General features: G+C 44.2%; 1 protein-coding gene across 7 annotated transcripts in view; it reads left to right on the top strand.

Moving 5' to 3' along the window:
* DENND1B (DENN domain containing 1B) overlaps window positions 1–20,865 on the top strand; it is a 268,899-nt gene that overhangs the window by 135,553 nt on the left and 112,481 nt on the right. For 4 of the 7 annotated variants that reach the window (XM_061383692.1, XM_061383693.1, XM_061383688.1 and 1 more), the window contains 3 exons: window positions 3,741–3,800; window positions 4,966–5,019; window positions 8,566–8,676. In XM_061383692.1, the coding sequence (XP_061239676.1) occupies window positions 3,741–3,800; window positions 4,966–5,019; window positions 8,566–8,676 (225 nt within the window). The remainder of the gene's footprint in view (window positions 1–3,740; window positions 3,801–4,965; window positions 5,020–8,565; window positions 8,677–20,865) is intronic. The other 3 variants (XM_061383690.1, XM_061383691.1, XM_061383694.1) reach the window with 1 other exon arrangement.

The following is a 20,865-nucleotide window of genomic DNA, read 5'->3' as shown; positions in this document are numbered from 1 at the left end:
CAGTGTTGTGTTCATCCATCTTCTTGAGTAGACGATGTGCTTTCCTGGTGGCACACCTTCCCCTCTTACTGAGGCCTCGGTGTGGACCGCCCGCCTCACTCTGGAGCTAGCTCAGGACCCATCTTTGTGAGTGACCTTCCCTTCTTACTGACGCCTCTGTGTGGACCACCTGCCTCACTTTGGAGCTAGCTCAGGCCCCATCTTTGTGAGCGACGTTCCCCTCTTACTGATGCCTCTGTGTGGACCACCCAGCTTTACTCTGGAGCTAGCTCAGGACCCGTCTTTGTGAGCGGTTTCCTCGCCCAGCAACACAGGGTGGCCTCTGCCCCTCTGCATCCTCATGTGTTGCTTAGTGTCCTAGTGGAAATGATCAGCAGTCGGGGGCTGGAAAGCGAAGGATACCCTGGATTTTCCACCCTTATCTGGGAGTTGTCTGCAGACATGGTTGTAGGCCTGGGTGATTTAAAGGCCAAGATGCAGAGAGGACGGAGCAGCGGCGAGGGCCTGGGGTGGAGAGGAGAGCAGAGGGAGGAGGGGCTGGAGGAGGGAGAGCAGAGGGAGGAGGAAGAGCAGAGGGAGGAGGGGTAGGAGGATGGAAAGCCATCAGGGTGGAGGAGCTGGAGGATGCAGAGCAGTCAGGGAGGAGGGGCTGGAAGGTGGAGAGTAGAGGGAGGAGGGGCTGGAGGGCAGAGCCCAGTCAGGGAGGAAGGGCAGGAGGACACGGGACAGCAGTCAGGGAGGAGGGGCTGGAAGGCGGAGAGCTGTCAGAGAGGAGGGGCTGCAGGGCAGAGGGAAGAGGGGCTGGAGGGCAGAACACAGTCAGGGAGGAGGGGCTGGAGGATGGAGAGCAGAGGGAGGAGGGGCTGGAGGATGGAGAGCAGAGGGAGGAGGGGCTGGAGGAGGGGAGCCGTCAGGGAGGAGGGGCTGGAAGGCGGAGAGCCGTCAGGGAGGAGGGGCTGGAGGGCGGAGAGTAGAGGGAGGAGGGGCTGGAGGATGGAGAGCAGAGGGAGGAGGGGCTGGAGGATGGAGAGCAGTCAGGGAGGACAGGCTGGAGGGTGGAGAGTAGAGGGAGGAGGGGCTGCAGGGCAGAGAGCAGAGGGAAGAGGGGCTGGAGGGCAGAGCACAGTCAGGGAGGAGGGGCTGGAGGACAGAGAGCAGAGGGAAGAGGGGCTGGAGGACAGAGAGCAGAGGGAAGAGGGGCTGGAGGATGGAGAGCAGTCAGGGAGGAGGGGCTGCAGGGCAGAGAGCAGAGGGAGGACGGGCTGGAGGAGGGGACCAGTCAGGGAGGAGCTCAGATTTGTTGTCATTGAAGCCAGTGGAGTGCGGGTTCACGGTGAGTCGGAAGGAGGTAGAAACAACAACCAAAAATACACAAGAGTAAGAAGAAAGAATCGGTTTTCTAAAAATCGGTGTTTTTCTTCGACAGAGTTGTATTTATAATGTGATTCTAACACTTTTTTAAATAGTGAATAAATATCCTGTAGGTGCTAAGATTGTAGAGGCAGTTACTACAGAGAGTCGAGAAATAAAAGTGTATTCTCTAAGTTTGATTATCATATTTGTTCAAGAGTAAATGTCTTATAAAAATACATATCAGAAATATTTGACATTGAAGAACTTCACCTTTATTGATAAGTAAGTCAAAGATGTCTAGGCTTCTTAATACCTAAAGACTAGAAGATTTTGGTTAAAAAAAAAAAGTCACTAAACGTGTGATATGAGGCAAGCAAGTTAACTTTTTTGAGGTATTTAGATATACCATGAAAAGCTATTTTAATGTTCAGTTCAGTTCAGTCGCTCAGTCTTGTCCGACTCTTTGTGACCCCATGAATTGCAGCATGCCAGGCCTCCCTGTCCATCACCAACTCCTGGAGTTCACTCAGACTCATGTCCATCGAGTCGGTGATGCCATCCAGCCATCTCATCCTCTGTTGTCCCCTTCTCCTCCTGCCCCCAGTCCCTTGCAGCATCAGTCTTTGCCAGTGAGTCAACTCTTCGCATGAGGTGGCCAAAGTACTGGAGTTTCAGCTTTAGCATCATTCCTTCCAAAGAAATCCCAGGGCTGATCTCCTTCAGAATGGACTGGTTGGATCTCCTTGCAGTCCAAGGGACTCTCAAGAGTCTTCTCCAACACCACAGTTCAAAAGCATCAATTCATTGGCGCTCAGCCTTCTTCACAGTCCAACTCTCACATCCATACATGACTACTGAAAAAAACATAGCTTTGACTAGCAGACCTTTGTTGGCAAAGTAATGTCTCTGTTTTTCAATATGCTTTCTAGGTTGGTCATAACTTTTCTTCCAAGGAGTAAGTGTCTTTTAATTTCATGGCTGCAGTCACCATCTGCAGTGATTTTGGAGCCAAAAAAAAAAAAAGTCTGACACTGTTTCCATTGTTTCTTCATCTATTTGCCATGAAGTGATGGGACCGGATGCCATGATCTTCGTTTTCTGAATGTTGAGTTTTAAGCCAACTTTTTCACTCTCCTCTTTCACTTTCATCAAGAGGCTCTTTTGTTCTTCTTCGCTTTCTGCCATAAGGGTGGTGTCATTTGCACATGTGAGGTCATTGATATTTTTCCCGGCAATCTTGATTCCAGCTTGTGTTTCATCCAGCCCAGCATTTCACATGATGTACTCTGCATATAAGTTAAATAAGCAGGGTGACAATATACAGCCATGACATACTCCTTCCCGATTTGGAGCCAGTCTGTTGTTCCATGTCCGGTTCTAACTGTTGCTTCTTGACCTGCATACAGGTTTCTCAGGAGGCAGGTAAGGTGTTCTGGTATTCACATCTCTTTAAGAATTTTCCACAGTCTGTTGTTATCCACACAGTCAAAGGCTTTGGTATAGTCAATAAAGCAGAAGTAGATGTTTTTCTGGATCTCTCTTGCTTTTTCAATGATCCAACGGATTTTGGCAGTTTGATCTCTGGTTCTGTGCTGTTAATGACTAGCAAAACTCGGATGAAAAAGTTTTGTGATGTCAGGTTAAAATTGATGGCCTTAGGAATTTTTCTTCCTTCACAAATGGAAAAGAAATTTCTTTCATATTTTCTATTAGAAAAAAATGACAAATCTTGAGAAACTACTGTGATTTTCTTATAATTTCATTTTCATGAATGTTCCATCACATGAGTTTTCAAGACTTGCATTACAGTCCATTAGAATGTCACACAGAGATTTTATGAAATGTTAATATCTAATGTCGGAGAAGGCAATGGCACCCCACTCCAGTACTCTTGCCTGGAAAATCCCATGGACGGAGGAGCCTGGTAGGCTGCAGTCCATGGGGTCGCTAAGAGTCGGACACGACTGAGCGACTTCACTTTCTCTTTTCACTTTCATGCATTGGAGAAGGAAATGGCAACCCACTCCAGTGTTCTTGCCTGGAGAATCCCAGGGGTGGGGGAGCCTGGTGGGCTGCTGTCTCTGGGGTCGCACAGAGTCGGACACGACTGAAGTGACTTAGCATAGCGTAATATCTAATGCAACTGCTTGTTTTGAAAGTATATTTCAGAGTCATTAAATACCCACAGAATACTCTTAGTTGAGAATGAAAGAAAGTACTTCATGATTTTTCTAGCATAAAACTAGCAAATCAGCATTTAAAACGCTTCAGGTATTTTCAACAGATAATGTGGCTACATGGGTTTTTTTCAAATACACAGCAAATTGTTGTGTAAATTTCTCCCTTGAAAGTAAAATATTCATTTTTTTTCTCTCGCGTATTGTAAGAACCAAGAGATATTTTTTGCCAGTGAGCAAGTTCTGAAAAAGCAGCCCTCCTTAGCACGGGTGAGTTCAAAGGACATTGGCTTCTGAAAATCATTGGGAAAAATCACTGCAAAATTAATTACTTCCATCACTGTCTTTAACATTCACCCCAGTCCTTTGAGAAGTGGTAAATTTCCTTCTTAATCATTCAGATTATATTTTCTGTTTATACTATCTTTTAAAGCATAGCACTGAAATACAGTGCCAGTAAATATCTGTCCCAAGAAAAGTGACTGCTAGAGACCAGATCCAGGCTCACCCTCCTGTGAGGGGCGTGGTGTCCGGCTGGGCTCGCTGCATGGGCGTGGCCTCATGTTTGTCACGAGGCTCCGGGACCTTGTTTTTCCGCCTGTAAGTCGTACCTTGTGACTGTGCCCACTAGCTTCGCTCTGATGAGTTTGACGGTGCTCAGTCTTGCTAGGATGATTTTCCCCCTTCAGTCTTTAACTATAGGATGATATTAACTAGGTCCTTATGTGAGATAGCAAAATAATTTTAGAGATTAATATGAACAGAAAATAGAACGATTTTGGTGATTGAATTGTACTGTGATTCTGTGTGGTAAGATCTGGGAACGTTCTGTGAAATGTCAGGGTGCACGCTGTGCCTTTTGTGTGACTCTGTCTATGAACTAACTGCTGTATTGCTTTGAGTATTATAAAAGCTAATTAACATTTGTTCAGTGGTATATAAAAGTCATGTTTTGGGGTGAGAAATTACCTTTCAAGAAGTTTTAAATATTAAAAATTACTTTTTATTGCTGCTTTCTAAATAACACAGTGGCTGATATGTACAGAAGAAATTTGTGATGACTCAGTCTTAATACATTTTGATATATTCTTGGGTAAACAAGCCTTTCCTCAGGCTCCCTAAACGAAATGTGTTAAAATTATCTATCTTTCTATAAGTAATATGCTTTTTTGGTCTTAATACACTTTTTCTAAGATTATTATTTCAATTTTAAAATGAAATATTTTTAATCAACACTTTTCATATGAGCAGCTTATTGTTAAATCTCCTGTAAACCTGCTATATTATAAGAGTCTCTCAATTTCAACAAATCCTGGGCATCAGTCCTTGATTTCTCAATTTAGTTGATATATTTTTAAAATTTAACCTCAAATTATACATAATGCTACCAAATTTTAATTCTCCTTTTCTTATGTGATTTATTTCCATTGACCAGCATTCCTGCTTCATTGCCCCTGATGTAACTGGACTGCCAACCATCCCCGAGAATGTAAGTTTTCTGTTTTCTATTCTACTGATATGAATTTTATTTTGGTCTCACAGTTGAAGTATTTCTTGGTAGAGAAATAGAATACATTGTAACTGTTTGTGAGAAAAAAAATGAAAAAATTAAGAATAATGGTGTCATCTCTTTTTCTTTATGTATCTGCTACTTTACCTCCTTTACATCGATTATAGATAAGACAGATTATATGAGAAAACCTCTTTCTGCCATTTGAGATAGATCAGTAGGATAGTCTGTACTCGGGTTCTGAGCTCCCTGGATCAGGCAGACGAGGTGTCTCAGCAGATGTCTCCTGGTTATGGGAAAATGAGCGTGTGCAGTGGGAAATACTTTCACGGAAATAGTCCCCATCGTCTTTAGGTTCCTTGTGTATATAGCTCTGTTCAAATCTCAGATGTTCTCTACTCAGTATCCTGATTTTTAATTGAAGTAATAATATATGTTTTGTAAGGCCTGAAGGATACTACCAGAAATTATAAAATTGCCACATTTTGCATTTTATTTAGAGTCCTGATTGTATCCTTGCTAGAAATATTTTCAGTGTTTTAGTGGTTATTACAAATTAAAATTCTGCAGAAAAGTTTACCTGGGTGAATGGAATTGACAGGTACACTTTTGGATACTGTGTGAAAAGGAGATGTTTCCTTTTGTAAGTTTCTTTTTTTCCAGCTTCATTTTGGGAAGATAAAAAGAACCATTATAAATAATTCTATCAGAAGTGAAGGAAACATCAACTCAGGAATATTTATTATTTTTATATGTACTAAACTCTGCTGTCCTCCGGAAAATGAACCTACTGAGTGTTTGGTTTCCAGAAGCACCTGGGTTGTGAGTGAACAAAGCACAAGAAGACAGCGGTAAACTTCCTGAGACGGAAGCAAGGCTGTCAGTGGGGTTTTTAGTAGAGATGAGCTCAGTTGCCTCCTGTGAGAAGATTGCATTCAGCCGAGGTAGACCGTCAGACTCAGAGGTCATCTCCCAGGCCCTCAAGTCCTCTGTGGGCTGCTGCTGCTGCTGCTGAGTCACTTCAGTCGTGTCCGCCTCTGTGCGACCCCATAGACGGCAGCCCACCAGGCTCCCCCGTCCCTGGGATTCTCCAGGCAAGAGTACTTGAGTGGGTTGTCATTTCCTTCTCCAGTGCATGAAAGTAAAAGTGAAAGTGAAGTCGCTCAGTCGTGCCCAACTCTTAGCGACCTCGTGGACTGCAGCCTAGCAGGCTCCTCCGTCCATGGGATTTTCTAGGCAGGAGCACTGGAGTGGGTGCCATCGCCTTCTCCAGTGGGCAGGACCTCTGTTTGGGTGTCTGGAGGCTGACTGACTTGATATCTGCATGCCTGCCCCTCACCTAGAGGCTAGAAGGGAGGGACCCTGACTTGCATTAACAGCCCCAAGTTGAGGTTTTGTACTTTTCTTAAATTTATTAATAAAAAGCTAGTAGCTTGATTTAGCAGACTTCACTTTTTTTTTTTTTTTTAAAGGCTATGACTTTGAAAGTCTTAAAGAACCATTCTAAGGAAAAAGTGCCTCTGAGAATAGAAACTTTTTTTTTGGAACTGAGAAAAAAATTTAACTTTTTATTTTATGTTGGTGTATAGTCAATTAACAAGGTTATGATCATTTCAGGTGAACAGCAGAGGGACTCAACCATCCATATACATGTATCCATTCTCTCCTAAGCCCCGCTGCCATCCAGGCTGCCATATAACACTGAGCACAGTTCCATGTGCTGTACGGTAGATCCTTGTTCGTTATCCGTTTTAAATAGAGCAGACTGTACATGGCCATCCCAAACTCTCTAACTATCCTCCCCCCCATTAGGATATTTCATTTCTAAAAAGTCCTATTTAGGGAAATACAGAAAAGGAAAAGCAAGGACCTATACATAAGGCAGCCTTTTGCATTGGGAAATAATTCCCCATCTAGAAATTATCTTTCTTTGAGATTACAGGAACAGTGTTAATGTTGAATGCCATAAAACTATTTTGCATTTTCAACAGTGGAAACAGAATGTGAGGTAGGCTTCAAATAGAGAAAACAGGAAATGAGTCTCTCCACCAAACTCGGCATCACTTGGTGGTGGTCACAGGTTCTAATGCCCTGCTATGATTGCCAGTTTCTCCTGAGAATGTTTCTATCTCACAGAAATGGAAGAAACAATTGGATTTAGTGTTTTCTTGCTCAACTAAAGGTTTTGGTCTTCTGGGTCATGATCCCTCTACTCCTCCAGTTTTAGTTTATTGTCGTCTCTTATATGTTGCTTTCTGATGCATTTGTTTGAGTACAGAAAATTAAAAATAAGAGGATCTAAAGTGAAAGTTTATATAGGCTACCCCAATTTTGTTCTTACGTGGGGAAGATAATTTTAAGTGTTATGTCAAGGAGTCAAATTAAACTGACACTTTTATTTAGTTATAGTGGTATAAAGCTGGCCCGACATGGAATATAAACGAGACCCTCCTTCATAAAGACCCAGAGGTCTGCTTTATAAGCCCGTCTCATTGCCGGGAAACCCCATGGGCAGAGGAGCCTGGTGGGCGGCAGTCCGTGAAATCACAAAAGGGTCGGACAGGACTTAGCGGCTGAGCGATGCCACCGTCTGTGGTTGCCTTGCGGCAGTGCCCAGCCTAGAGCGGCAGTGCCCAGCCTTTTGGCACAAAGGAGCAGTTCTGTGGAAGCCAGTTTTCCCATGAATGATGTGAGGGGGACGATGGTTCCAGGATAAGTCAAATGCATTACATTTACTGGGTACTTTATTTCTATTATTCTTATGTTGTAATATATGAATGAGATAATGACACAGCTCACCATAATGCAGAATGAGATCACCGGGCATTATATTCTCATAAGGAGCACGGAGCCTAGACCCCTCCCACGTGCCATTCACTGAGGGGTTCAAGCTCCAAGGAGAATCTGATGCCACCACTGGTCTGGCAGGAGGCAGAGCTCAGGCGGTAATGCCAGCGATGGGGAGCGTATGTCAATACAGATGAAGCTTCTCCTTGCCTGTCTACTGCCCACTTCCTGCAACCTGACCCTGCTCCCAGCAGGCCATGGGCTGGTACAGGTCGATGACTGGGGTCTGGGGACCCCAATCTATCCTATCAACCCATGGTATCCCTTGCTGAGTGGTTGGCACACAAGGAGAGACTCAGATGTGCTTTCTGGAGCAGCAGTTCTCAGAGTTCAGGGTGCCTGTAAGAAGCACCCACAGTGCTTGTTGAGAAAATAAATTCCCAAGGCTCCACTCCCAGCAGGCTGGGTAGGGGCCCAGGAAACTGGCTTCCTGTACGCGTGTCTGGAGCCGGGGAGGGGGAGAGAGAGTGGGGATGCCCTGATCACCCTCGGAGGACACTTTCCCAGAACAGGGCTGTGTTTCAAATAAGAACCGAAGGCTCCATGCTTGGCGTGGCGGCGGAACCAGAACTGCATTTACTTATGAGTAATTTTTACTAACATCCTCCGAACGCGGGTAGCCCGCGGTGGCTGTTGGCGCTGTCCCCGCACCTCACGCGGTTGTCTTTGCCCATGCAGAGGAACCTCACGGAGTACTTCGTGGCCGTGGACGTGAACAACATGCTGCAGCTCTTCGCCAGCATGCTGCACGAGAGGCGCATCATCGTCACGTCCGGGAAGCTCAGCACCGTGAGTACCGCCCCCCAAGCCCCATGCTCTGCGCATGCTCCGCAGGCGCCATCTGCATACTCCTGACTCTCGGCTTTAGTCCGCCGCGGAGCACAAAGATCTGATTTATGGAAGGCATTTGCGGGTGCATTAAGTCAAGTTAATTATTTCTTCTTATCAGAAGATGAGAGTTGTTTTTTTTTTCTTTTTTTCTTTTTTCCTTTTTCACTCCCTGGAGTTCATTTTAGTGCCTTCTACCATATAAAGAATTCTTAAGAGCTATTATGAGATCTTTATTATTCACTTGAGGCTCTTTTTCCATTGGAGCTACTTGAAAGAAATCAAGGGGCTAGGATAATAGCGGCTACCCTAACCTGGTAATAGGTGGATTCATCTTTGTTGCCAAGTCGTGGTGGGGGAGTGGATGCTATAATAGTTCTGATTTGGAGAAGCTCTTCAGACTGATAATAACTTAAAAGTCAAAATAGCATTTTTTTTTTTTCAAATCACAGGTTTTATGTCACTCACTGAAATGTTCTTTTGGAAGGTCTTCATTACTGCGGAAAAGGCAGGGAGAATAGGAGTTTTGTTGGGTCCTAGAAAAATATTCAAAAGTATTTTTCTAGATTTCCTAATCTTTTTTCCTGCTTTAAGCATTAAAATTAAAATTTTTGACTTAAAAATGTAATATAAATGGAATTATAGTTGTGGGTAATATATATTTATTAAAAAAACATTATTTAATATCCCATGAATTACCTTCCTTACAAATTTAGCTAACTGATAAAAATAAGATACTATTTTTATGTTCTGTTTCCTGGTAGTACAAATAAAACCTTTATTTTATAATGTTTTAGTGTCTTTGAGCAGAAGGAGCTTCAGGATCTCTCTAGGATACCTATTTGCTGCTAAGTCACTTCAGTCGTGTCCAACTCTGTGCAACCCCATAGACGGCAGCCCATGAGGCTCCCCCGTCCCTGGGATTCTCCAGGCAAGAACACTGGAGTGGGTTGCCATTTCCTTCTCCAATGCAGTAAAGTGAAAAGTGAAAGTGAAGTCTCTCAGCCGTGTCCGCCTCTTAGTGACCCCATGGACTGCAGCCCACCAGGCTCCTCCATCCATTGGATTCTCCAGGCAAGAGGACTGGAGTGGAGTGCCATTGCCTTCTCCTATTTAGGATATAACAATGAGAAAGATTAGCATCACTGACTCCATGGACATGAATCTGAGCAAACTCTGGGAGATGGTGAAGGACAGGGAAGCCTGGTGTGCTGCAGTCCATGGGGTCTCAGAGAGTTGGTCATGACTTAGAGACTGAACAGAGTGACAAAGGTATTTTCAAAGAAGGGTTAAATGGCCACCTCAAGGCCACCTAGACAGCTGGAGATGGGCAATGTGAAACTGTGTCTCCTGGTTCTAATTTTAGGTTATTTTCCTTATTCTAGAGTCAAAAAAGCAGTTTTGAGATTTTGAAATGCAATACTGATATGCTCACTTTTCAAAAAGAGTTGAAAATATATTCAATACGTACTGAGAAACACCTGACGTGCATTTGAAGGACTGTGGAGAAAGGCTATGGTTCTGTTGAGAATAAGTGTCAGTCTGTGGTGCAGATAATTATTTGCATTTACTTAATGTGATACTAAGAAATTCAGTCTGAATATTTTGATGCTTTTTATAATATATTTGCTTTTCTGCTGTTTGTAACTTAACCATTGAGGTAAAAAAATTCCTATTTATTCTTTTTGTCTCTTCCTCCTCATCAGTTTTTTATTTCAGCTAGCTTTTTTTTTTTTTTGGTTACCCTAATATTTCCTGCATCTATTTATTTTTGGCCACACCACACAGCTTGTCCTCATCACTCTTTTAAAGTCAGGGTTTTTTTAAATTATGAAGAATACTTCTATATGGATATTGTCCTGAAGATTAAGAAGATTGTGTCTTGAACATCTAGGAACCCAATTCTTGTCAGGGCTAATTCATGTAGCACATTTATTACATGCCTGCTGTGTGTCTGGCACGATCTAGGCACTGAGGCTTCAGCAGTAAGCAAAGTGAAGCCTAAACACTCCTGAAGCTTGAATCCACCAGATGTAGCAGATAGAGACACGAGTGAATGAATAGCTGTTCTGTCATGTGGTGCTTAGAACTGGAGGGTAAGGGAGGAAAGTGCGTGTGTGGAAAGTGAGAGCAGGTTCCAGTGATGTGCCCGGCGGTCCAGAGCGGCTGTCCCATGAGGTGGGACCTCTCCCGTGAGAGGCCCAAAGACAACATCGGAGTAAGCTGTGTGAGTGAACGCGGTCTGTATAGGAACATGTTAGAAATACACCTGATGGGACACAGTATGGAGGTCCCTCAGAAAACCAAAACCAGAAGAACCTCCATGCAGTCCAGCAGTGACGCTCCTGGGCTTTTATCTGAAGAAAACAGAAACACTAACTCAAAAAGATACCTGCACTCCTGTGTTTATTGTGGCATTATTCACAATAGCCAAGATAAGCAAGCAACTTAAGTGCAAGTTAGAGATGAATGAATAAAGAAGGTGAGGTGTGTGTGTGTGTGTGTGTGTGTGTGTGTATACACACACACATACGTGCACACAATGGAATATTTCTCAGCCATAGAAAGGAATAAAACCTTGCCACTTATAATAATATGGGTGGACCTGGAGGGTATGATGCTAAGTAAAATAAGTTAGACTGAGAAAGGCAAATACCCTGTGCTCTCACTTGTGTGTTGAATCTAAAAAACAAAACATACATAACAAAACAGAAACAGACTCACGGATACGGAGAACAAGCAGGTGGTGTCGGAGGTGAGGGGGCGGGAGGAGGGTGGGTGAAATAGGTGGAGGGGGATTGAGGCACCGACTTCCAGTTACGAAATGAATGAGTCACAGGAATATGATGTACAGCAGAGGGAATGTTCTCAGTGATGTTACCACTTTGGTGACACATGGTAATTAGACTTACTAGTACAGATCATTTTGTAACATATAGTGCTCAGTATCATGTCCAACTCTTCATGACCCCCTGGACTGTAGACCGCTTGGCTCTGTCCATGGGATTCTCCAGGCAAGATTACTGGAGTGGGTTGCTATCTCCTCCTCCAGGAGACCTTCCTGTCCAGGAATCAAAGCTGCATCTCTTGCATCTCCTACATTGGCAGGTGGATTCTTTACCACTGAGCCATCTGGGAAGCCTATTGTAATGTATAAAAATCCCAAATCACTATATTGTACACCTGAAACTAATATAGTATAATATTTTAAGTCAGTTATACTGCAATTAAAAAAAGGAATCTGCATATATGTAAATATTGTGTAAAAAAATTTTTTTTGGTAAGTAATACTAGTGTTTCTTTCTGCTATAATTTATAAACACTTCTTAATGTCTGCGTAACTCCTCTTTCACTCAGCTTTTCACTTTCAACCTGGGAGTAGTACTAGTTGTAATCTCATAGAGTTGCTTTAAAGATTATGGATATGTGTACATGCACACACACATATATATGCTGCTGCTGCTGCTAAGTCGCTTCAGTCGTGTCCGACTCTGTGCGACCCCATAGACGGCAGCCCACCAGGCTCCCCCATCCCTGGGACTCTCCAGGCAACAACACTGGAGTGGGTTGCCATTTCCTTCTCCAATGCAGGAAAGTGAAAAGTGAAAGTGAAGTCGCTCAGCCGCGTCTGACTTTTAGCGACCCCATGTACTACAGCCTACCAGGCTACTGCATCCATGGGATTTTCCAGGCAAGACTACTGGAGTGGGCTGCCATATATACACATATGTATGTACACGCACATATGTACGTATGAAGTGCTTAGAGTTTTGTCTGCATAAGATTAAATGACCGTTAGCTATAAATTTATAATAGACTGGATCTGTAGTTTAGATCAAAAATTAACGTGCCTACCCTTTTACTTTGTTTGAATTAAAAAAAATAAATGATTTTAATAAAGGCTCGGTATTAAAGAATGCTCAAACTACAGCACAGTTGCACTCATCTCACACGCTAGTAAAGTAATGCTCAAAATTCTCAAAGCCAGGCTTCAGCAATACGTGAACCTTGAATTTCCAGATGTTCAAGCTGGTTTTAGAAAAGGCAGAGGAACCAGAGATCAAATTGCCAACATCTGCTGGACCATGGAAAAAGCAAGAGAGTTCCAGAAAAACCTCTATTTCTGCTTTATTGACTATGCCAAAGCCTTTGACTGTGTGGATCACAATAAACTGTGGAAAATTCTGAAAGAGATGGGAATACCAGACCACCTGACCTGCCTCTTGAGAAACCTATATGCTGGTCAGGAAGCAACAGTTAGAACTGGACATGGAACAACAGACTGGTTCCAAATAGGAAAAGGAGTACATCAAGGCTGTATATTGTCACCCTGCTTATTTAACTTATATGCAGAGTACATCATGAGAAACACTGGGCTGGAAGAAGCACAAGCTGGAATCAAGATTGCCGGGAGAAACATCAATAACCTCAGACATGCAGATGACACCACCCTTATGGCAGAAAGTGAAGAGGAACTAAAAAGCCTCTTGATGAAAGTGAAAGAGGAGAGTGAAAAAGTTGGCTTAAAGCTCAACATTCAGAAAACGAAGATCATGGCATCTGGTCCCATCACTTGATGGCAAATAGATGGGAAACAGTGGAAACAGTGTCAGACTTTGTTTTTTTTTTTTTTTGGCTCCAAAATCACTGCAGATGGTGATTGCAGCCATGAAATGGTGATTGCAGCCATGAAATTAAAAGACGCTTACTCCTTGGAAGGAAAATTATGACCAATCTAGATAGCATATTCAAAAGCAGGGACATTACTTTGCCAATAAAGGTCGGTCTAGTCAAGGCTATGGTTTTTCCAGTGGTCATGTATGGATGTGAGAGTTGGACTGTGAAGAAAGCTGAGTGCCGAAGAATTGATGCTTTTGAACTGTGGTGTTGGAGAAGACTCTTGAGAGTCCCTTGGACTGCAAGGAGATCCAACCAGTCCATTCTAAAGGAGATCAGCCCTGGGTGTTCTTTGGAAGCACTGATGCTAAAGCTGAAACTCCAATACTTTGGCCACCTGATGTGAAGAGTTGACTCATTGGAAAAGACTCTGATGCTGGGAGAGATTGGGGGCAGGAGAAGGGGTGACAGAGGATGAGATGGCTGGATGGCATCACCGACTCAGTGGTCATGAGTTTGAGTGAACCCCAGGAATTGGTGGTGGACAGGGAGGCCTGGCGTGCTGCAATTCATGAGGTTGCAAAGAGTCAGACACGACTGAGTGACTGGACTGAACTGATTAGGGAGTTGTTTTTTATATTCTAGGTGAACTTAATACCAGTTGTTTCTGAGAGTTCCTAAAAACGTGGTGGTGGTGTCAGCTCTCAGTTAACAGCTTTGCTTTGGTTCACCGTCTGGGGCAGGAGGACTGATAAAAGAAACATAATTCAAGCTTGGTTTCATGATCTCCTCACCCTTCTTACATGGAGGAAGCTGCATTGAATCTAGCTTAACAAATTTCATGCACACACACACATACACACATACATGCTATAAATTCCAGACACAGTAATGTTTAAGATCAAAGAGTAGTATCATAACATAAATTAGAAATAAGCTAGTTTTTAGAAAGAGTTTGGTGAAATCTCTGAAACAACCAAGGAAGGAATGTTTAATGTACCAATGAACTGAGGTTAAAAGACTACTCTCCATGAAGCTTTTTACATTCTTATAGGATTGTGTATACTATAAAAACTATAATGTTATTTCATGCAAGAAATTGTGTTTGGCCTATTTTCAGTTGTTTTTAAATTGATGACCAGATTGTTAATTACTAGAAGAACACAAGTAAGTTATCTTTACATACATAATTTTATTATAGTTTTGGGAACTTTGGATTTACATTTTGATGGTCCTAATTGTGTTAGAGTCGTGTTTGTCAACTCTGTAGCTTGCTGGGTTTTCACTGGTGATCCACTGGCAGATAATGAGCTGTTTGAGGACCCTTTCCTTTAGGTATTGTTTGTAGTTAAAATTATGCTTTGTAAATTATCTTTTTAGTGATAAACTTTAAATGAACAGTTTAGTCTTGAGATATGTCAGCAAAAGTATCAAGAATATTGTGACGTTTTAATAGTTTTTCACAGGTCTTTCCTCCTTTATATTAAGATGTATTTGGTTAGGACGCACTGCTGTATTTTTCTGTGTTTTTGAGTTGAATGAATTGGGACGTGATCGGTTGTGTGTTCATCCTTCTGATGTGCATGTTATCCTGTACACACGGAAGGGTTCCTGGCAACCCTGAACAAGAACATTGATTTTGTACACGCCGTGGGCAGACCCTGGAGGTTGAAGCCCCAAGCCAACAGCAGACGAGCGGAGCGCCTCGGCCCCGAGTCTCCTGCATTCAAAGCAAAGGAATAAATCATGACATTACAAGGGTGTATCCGCTGACTTATTGCTGTTTTGTGACCGGGGGTAGGCAGAGATTGCTGTTTAAAGCCGTGTCATCGGCTCTCAAGTCAGCCAGGCATGAAGCCTTGTCATGTGCTCTGCAACTGTGCCTCCCCAGACTTCCCCTAACGAGTCAGCTGGGGCTGTGCGTTCTGTCTGCCGCACCGGGCTGCCCGGCGTCTGACAGCAGCCCTCTCGTCATCCTGTCAGTGATGTGTTAACTAGAGTGTGTCCTCGTGGCCTGCGGAAGCAGCTACAAGCGACGCTCCCTTCCGAGCAGCTGTCTGCGTGTCGGCTCCCACTCCGACCAGCGTTTAGTGGGTGGGTAGCACCCTCGCGGGGGCTGTGAGCACATTAGTCACAGAGCCCTGAGTGCATGCTCTGTGTCCTGGGGGGCTGCCGGGGGGCCGCCGGGAGCACACAGCGCGCCCTGAGTGCCCGAATTGTGAATTGCGCTGAGTCACTGTCCTCTCCTCCTTTGTTACGGTTGCCCCCAGGCATTTCAGCGTAAACTTCCGCCCCTGCTCTCATTAAGGCCTCTGCAGAAGGACATCCTGTGATCCCCGGGAAGTCGGCTGGCGAAGTGTAGACGTCACAGGTCGGGTTGGATGGAGGGGGAGTCCAGAGGGGGTCCAACCCCTCCATCTGGGTTTCCGTCGTCTGCACTCGGCCTTGCACCTGTATCCGTATTTCATCTGAAGCCCGCTGTACAGAGAGCCTTTCTGGAGACCAAGAACTGAACAGTGGGGCAAGAATAAAGAGTACCCAGTCTCCTCCCCATCCCAGATGATCAAAGTGTGTTTTCCCCCCTTAGCGATTTTAAAGCTACAGCAGAGTGGTGCAGTTAACAGGTATTACCCCGACCTCTCAGGGAAAGGTACTCTGGAACCAGCTTTTAGGTTTTTATTTCTTCCCAAAGCCCCCAGCACCCAGGCACGTCGGCTGACCCTGCAGACAGTGGTTCTGCCTCTCGGTGTGCTGCTTGACTGGATCCTCTTCTTCGGAGCACTGTGTTTGCATGCGTTACCCAGCGGATGTGGCTAGAGTGTGCAAGCAGAACTGTCGGGGCAGTTGTGTGACACGCTGTGGCAAGTTAACTTCTAAGATGGGAAAACTGCTTGTGTTTGCATCTTCCAAGCCTTGAGGTGATGAGAGCTGTTTTTCACAGAAACGAGGACATAAAGGGTCAGAACTGTGGTGGTGTGTGTGCAGTAATTTAATCTTTTAATTGTGACTATCAGAAAACTTTATAAAATAACCTTTGCACTAATTATGTAATGTAATATGCAGTGTTCACCTGACATGGAAATTATCAGGATAGAAACGTGTCTTATTGCCCCTTTGACACTTGTCTCTTTGAATAATAATAATTATAAATAGTAATGATGACAGTGATGATGTTAAAGGTTTCTTCATAAATTCTGAAGTTTATAAGTTGTAGGGCAATTTCCACACAGTCTTTAGAAAAAGACTTGTGTTCAGCTGTCTTCAACCAGAAGATTTTATTTTTTTTTTAAACCTATGCTCAAATTGTAATTCATTGGTGGGAAAGTTATCCATCATCTTGTATCCTTTCAGCTTTATGAGTGTCTGTCGCTATACTGAATCTTGTTCAGTCTGTACAGGAACTTGGTTTGTTATCTTTGGGCCTTCATGTAGTTCTAAGTAGGACAAACTGCTTTCTTCTGTTGGAAAGTGGTATTTTCTTCACTCATTGGATGTTTATGGTGCCAAGGGAGGCTCCTGCCTCTTGTTGTGTAGAAACAAACTCATTTATTCTTGATCATTGAGGTCAGTCGCTCCAGCCAGTAGCTTAGTCCCAGTTAGCCTGCTGGTTCAGTGGCGTTAAGGGGCTGGAGGGCCAGGTGGCATCTCATTGTCTGGTTCAGGTGGACGTCTCCCGTTGGGAGGTCCAATCTGCAAACCAGAAGAGCTCTGCTCAGCTGGGGCAGGAAGGAGAACTTGCCCAAGTAGGGTGTTAGGTGTGCTAACGTGGGGGCCACCCCACCTCACCCCTGACCTGTGATCCCATGTCTTCTGGCTTTGGGAGAAGCAACACCGTGAAATGTTTTCTGATTCAGAGAGTGTCCTTCATCATGTAAAACAGAGCTGCCCCCTACTCCCCTCAAGAGTGCTGTTCCCCCATGGTGGACATACCTGGGTCTTGAGCGTGCCGCCCCTCTTCCAGTTAGGCCAGTGGCTTCTTGGCTCCAAGTGTGGGTGAGAAGAGTCGAGTCCACAGCCCTGAGCCTGCTGCGTCAGTTTGCAGTTAGATAGATAACCCTGATGATTTGCATGCTGTATACAGTGCCATGCCCTCAGGGGTGTGCTTCTCTGAGTCCGGTTGTGGCCATGCTGGCAGAGGTGGCAGGTCCTCACCCAAACCTTCGACCAGTGACCCTGAGCCTGATCAGACCTCCTCCTCTACGGAAGAGGTGCAACGTCCTTAACTGATGACACTGCGTGGCCCAGCTGCTTGCCAGGGAGATGCCTCCCTAGAATCCTCCTGCCACCGAACCTCCCAAAGCAGGTCCAGTGGCCCACCCGGAGCCGCTGGCAGTGTCGCCCTGTGGGAGCAGGCCTCCCAGGGCCCAGCATCTATCCACCTTCCTGTAATGCATCTCAGGGGCCTCTGCCCCCACCCAGGACAGCAGAGGTGCCCCAAGAGCCCAGGGCACAGGCCAGGAGCAGAGAAGGAATCTGGGGCAGGGGGCAGGCGTTGAAGGCACAGCTTCCCCAGACCTGTCATCTCCCTGCCATTTACCGTGGTGATAAATAGTGTCATGGGAGGAGGGGAGCAAGTTAACCACCTGAGAAGAAAACCAGGAACTTGGTTTTGTAGGAGACTTTTGGCTTTGGTCGAGTTTTCCAAACAATAGTGTAGCGGTATTTATTCATTTAGTATTGATAAAATATTATAATTTGCCAGGTACTGGGAATTTCAAGGTTATTTATGATTCTAAGTCGTAAATAATAAATTATATCATGTCAATCAAGGCCTAGGCAGCGTGAATAGGACTCTGATGTGGGAAAGGTAGGAGAGAGGGCAGTAGGTTAAAAGCTGATCCCAGTAGCATGCCTGGTTCTTGGAAGGAAGTTGGTGTTTTGTCTTCGAAATATTTACTTGTCGTGTGTGTGTGTGTGTGTGTGTGTGTGTGTGTGTGTGTGTGTGTGAGAGAGGTCGTGCTACAAAATCTGGCTGGACAGACAGGCAGTGGCCAGATTGTGAAGGATCTCTTTTGCTAAATTAAGGGGTTTGGATTTTATCCAGCAGACTGTGGGGAGGCAAATAGGGGACATGCTGTGACCAGCTTTGTTTTGGGGATGGGAACTCTGATGGCGTTATATTAATAAAAGAAAACTGGAGTAGGGAAACTGACTGACAGGCGTCCAGTGAAAAGGCAGTCACAGTGATTTGACCAGAGTTGGCCAGGTCCTGAATGAACAGCGACCATGAAAGGCAGGTGAGGCTGGGGTTTAGAAACGTGGCGCATAAGGGGACGTCTGTCGTGTGCATAGCCTGCTTGAAAGCAGATAAAGAAGAGGGGCAAGTTTAGGCTGACACATAAAGGACAGACGCTCACCAGGTATTTCCTTAGTGTCTGACGCAGCGGGGCCGAGCCTGCTGTCATTTGCTATGAGTAAGTAGTGACTCTGTGGAGTGTGTGTGTGCGAGTACACACACACACAGACACACACACACACACACATGCACGTAGATGCTTATGTGCATGTTTACATATTTGTGCTTAGTTGCTCAGTCGTGTCTGACTCTTTGCAACGCCATAGACTGTAGCCTGCCAGGCTCTTCTGTCCATAGAATTCTCCAGACAAGAATACTAGAGTGGGTTGCCATTCGCTTCCTCAGGGCATCTTCCTGAAGATCTTCCCAGCAATTTAACCGTGGTCTCCTTCACTGCAGGCAGATGCTTTACTGTCTGAGCCACCAGAGAAGCCCATGTTTATATATAGGTGTATACATTTAAAAGTGTTTGAGGTGTATGCCAAATACACATATACGTACTTTAAGTGTGTATGTGAATATTATATACAATGTAAATAATACAGCATATGATATATATATATATATGTAGTGTTTCATTCTCATTTAATTATACGTAATTTGCGAATGGTTAGAGTCGTTTTGCTCCACTTGTAAAGATTCAGAAGCCCCTTTGGGGCTGCCCTGCACCTGTGGTTGTCTGTCTTTCCGTTGCTGGTGGTTCACCATCAGTTTTGTTCCTGGTTAAGAGATGTTTGTAGGTTATGATTTTCAGAGACGCCTAATAGTTGTAGAAAATAGGTTCAGTCAATTAGCTTTTATTTATTGGTTGTTTGGACCATGTCCCTTAATATGCTAGTAGTGTGATTATACCAATATTATCTTTTAAATTTAGAGATTTATGTTTCAGTTCATGATTACTCAACTGAAAACACTGGACGATTTCATGTAAGCCAATTTTTTCTTTTATCCTGAAATTTATTGTGTAGCAGATGAAACAGTTGAACAAGAGTGATCTCCAGGTTTCTTCCTAATTGTCAGTTGCAGGATTCTTTAATTGTATGGTTTACTTCTTAAATAACTGCCTCATTTTTAAAGCATAGTTTGTATATAATTCACACGAACATTCTTACTTCCAGGGTCTGGAACCCAGGGTCTGGAAGCTTGTGTGGAGAGAAGGCAGGTACGTTTGAGTTATGTTACAGTGTCAGGCTCCTGAATTTTGTGGAAAAGTAGATGGGTTCCTCTAGGAAAAGCAAAACTGCTGCTGAATTGACCTGAAGAGTGTGAACTAGAGAGCAGAGAGAGCGGCAGACTTAGTGGTGGTAACGTCACCCAGGGGAGGAAGTGGGTGGGCCGGCGTTGGTGTTTCTGTGCAGTGTGACAGCTGCAGAAACACAGAGCTGAGACTCCCTCGCGTGTAGGCTCCTTGAGGGCAGGGGTCTCGCGTCTCTGGCTCATCATCCTGTCCCCAGCACCAGTGGCGATGTCTGACACCTGTGCTATGTCCCCACATCTAGTTATGTGGTCTTGGGCAGTTGGTTTAACTTTGTTTCGGTTCCCCCACCTGTAAAGTGAATGAAAGCATGAGTACATGAAAGCAGCAAGCCAGCGAGAAACGTTAGAGCTGTTTGGCCGGCCAGCCGCGAGGTGAGCAGAGCTTTCCCAGGGAGTTGGGTGCAGGGAGGTCAGGATGAATGTTTGGCAGTGAAAGAGCAGGACACACCACCCTAAAGGAGGAGGCAAGAGTGACGTGTAAGATAACATCTTATTATAAAAAAGCATTGAAAACCAAAGGGTACAACCAACCACTGTCCTCTTTCATGCTACAGGATTGCTGTTTCAACTGTCAAGTGGAGTGTTAGAGTTTTGCTGTATTAAGAATGTTTCATAGTTGGAATAACCTTGCAGTTTTCAGGTAGCCGGCTGCTACCTTTCTTGGCCTAAACTTTTAAATGTGAATGTAAATTAAATGCGTTTAAACAGATGGTCTCTTTATGCTTTCCACTAAAATTTTTTTCATTCCATGAGGAATTTATCGCTGCAGCAGTTTATTCTGTGCACCCATAACTGTTTATAGCGCTTAGGTTTCTGAGTTAAATATTGATTCACTTAAAAATCAAATGAAGTCTCTAATCAATATTTCTTGCATTTTATGCATAAATAAATTCCTAGGGAACATAAATATGTCCCTCAATAATTCTTATAGAACTTTAGTTGCAGGCAGAGGGACTTTTATAGAAAAAAAAAAAAAAAGA

This window comes from Bos javanicus, chromosome 16, assembly GCF_032452875.1.
Source record: "Bos javanicus breed banteng chromosome 16, ARS-OSU_banteng_1.0, whole genome shotgun sequence".
Classification (NCBI taxonomy): domain Eukaryota; kingdom Metazoa; phylum Chordata; class Mammalia; order Artiodactyla; family Bovidae; genus Bos; species Bos javanicus.
Note: the sequence above shows the minus strand (reverse complement) of the source record. Positions and strands in the feature narration are given on the sequence as shown.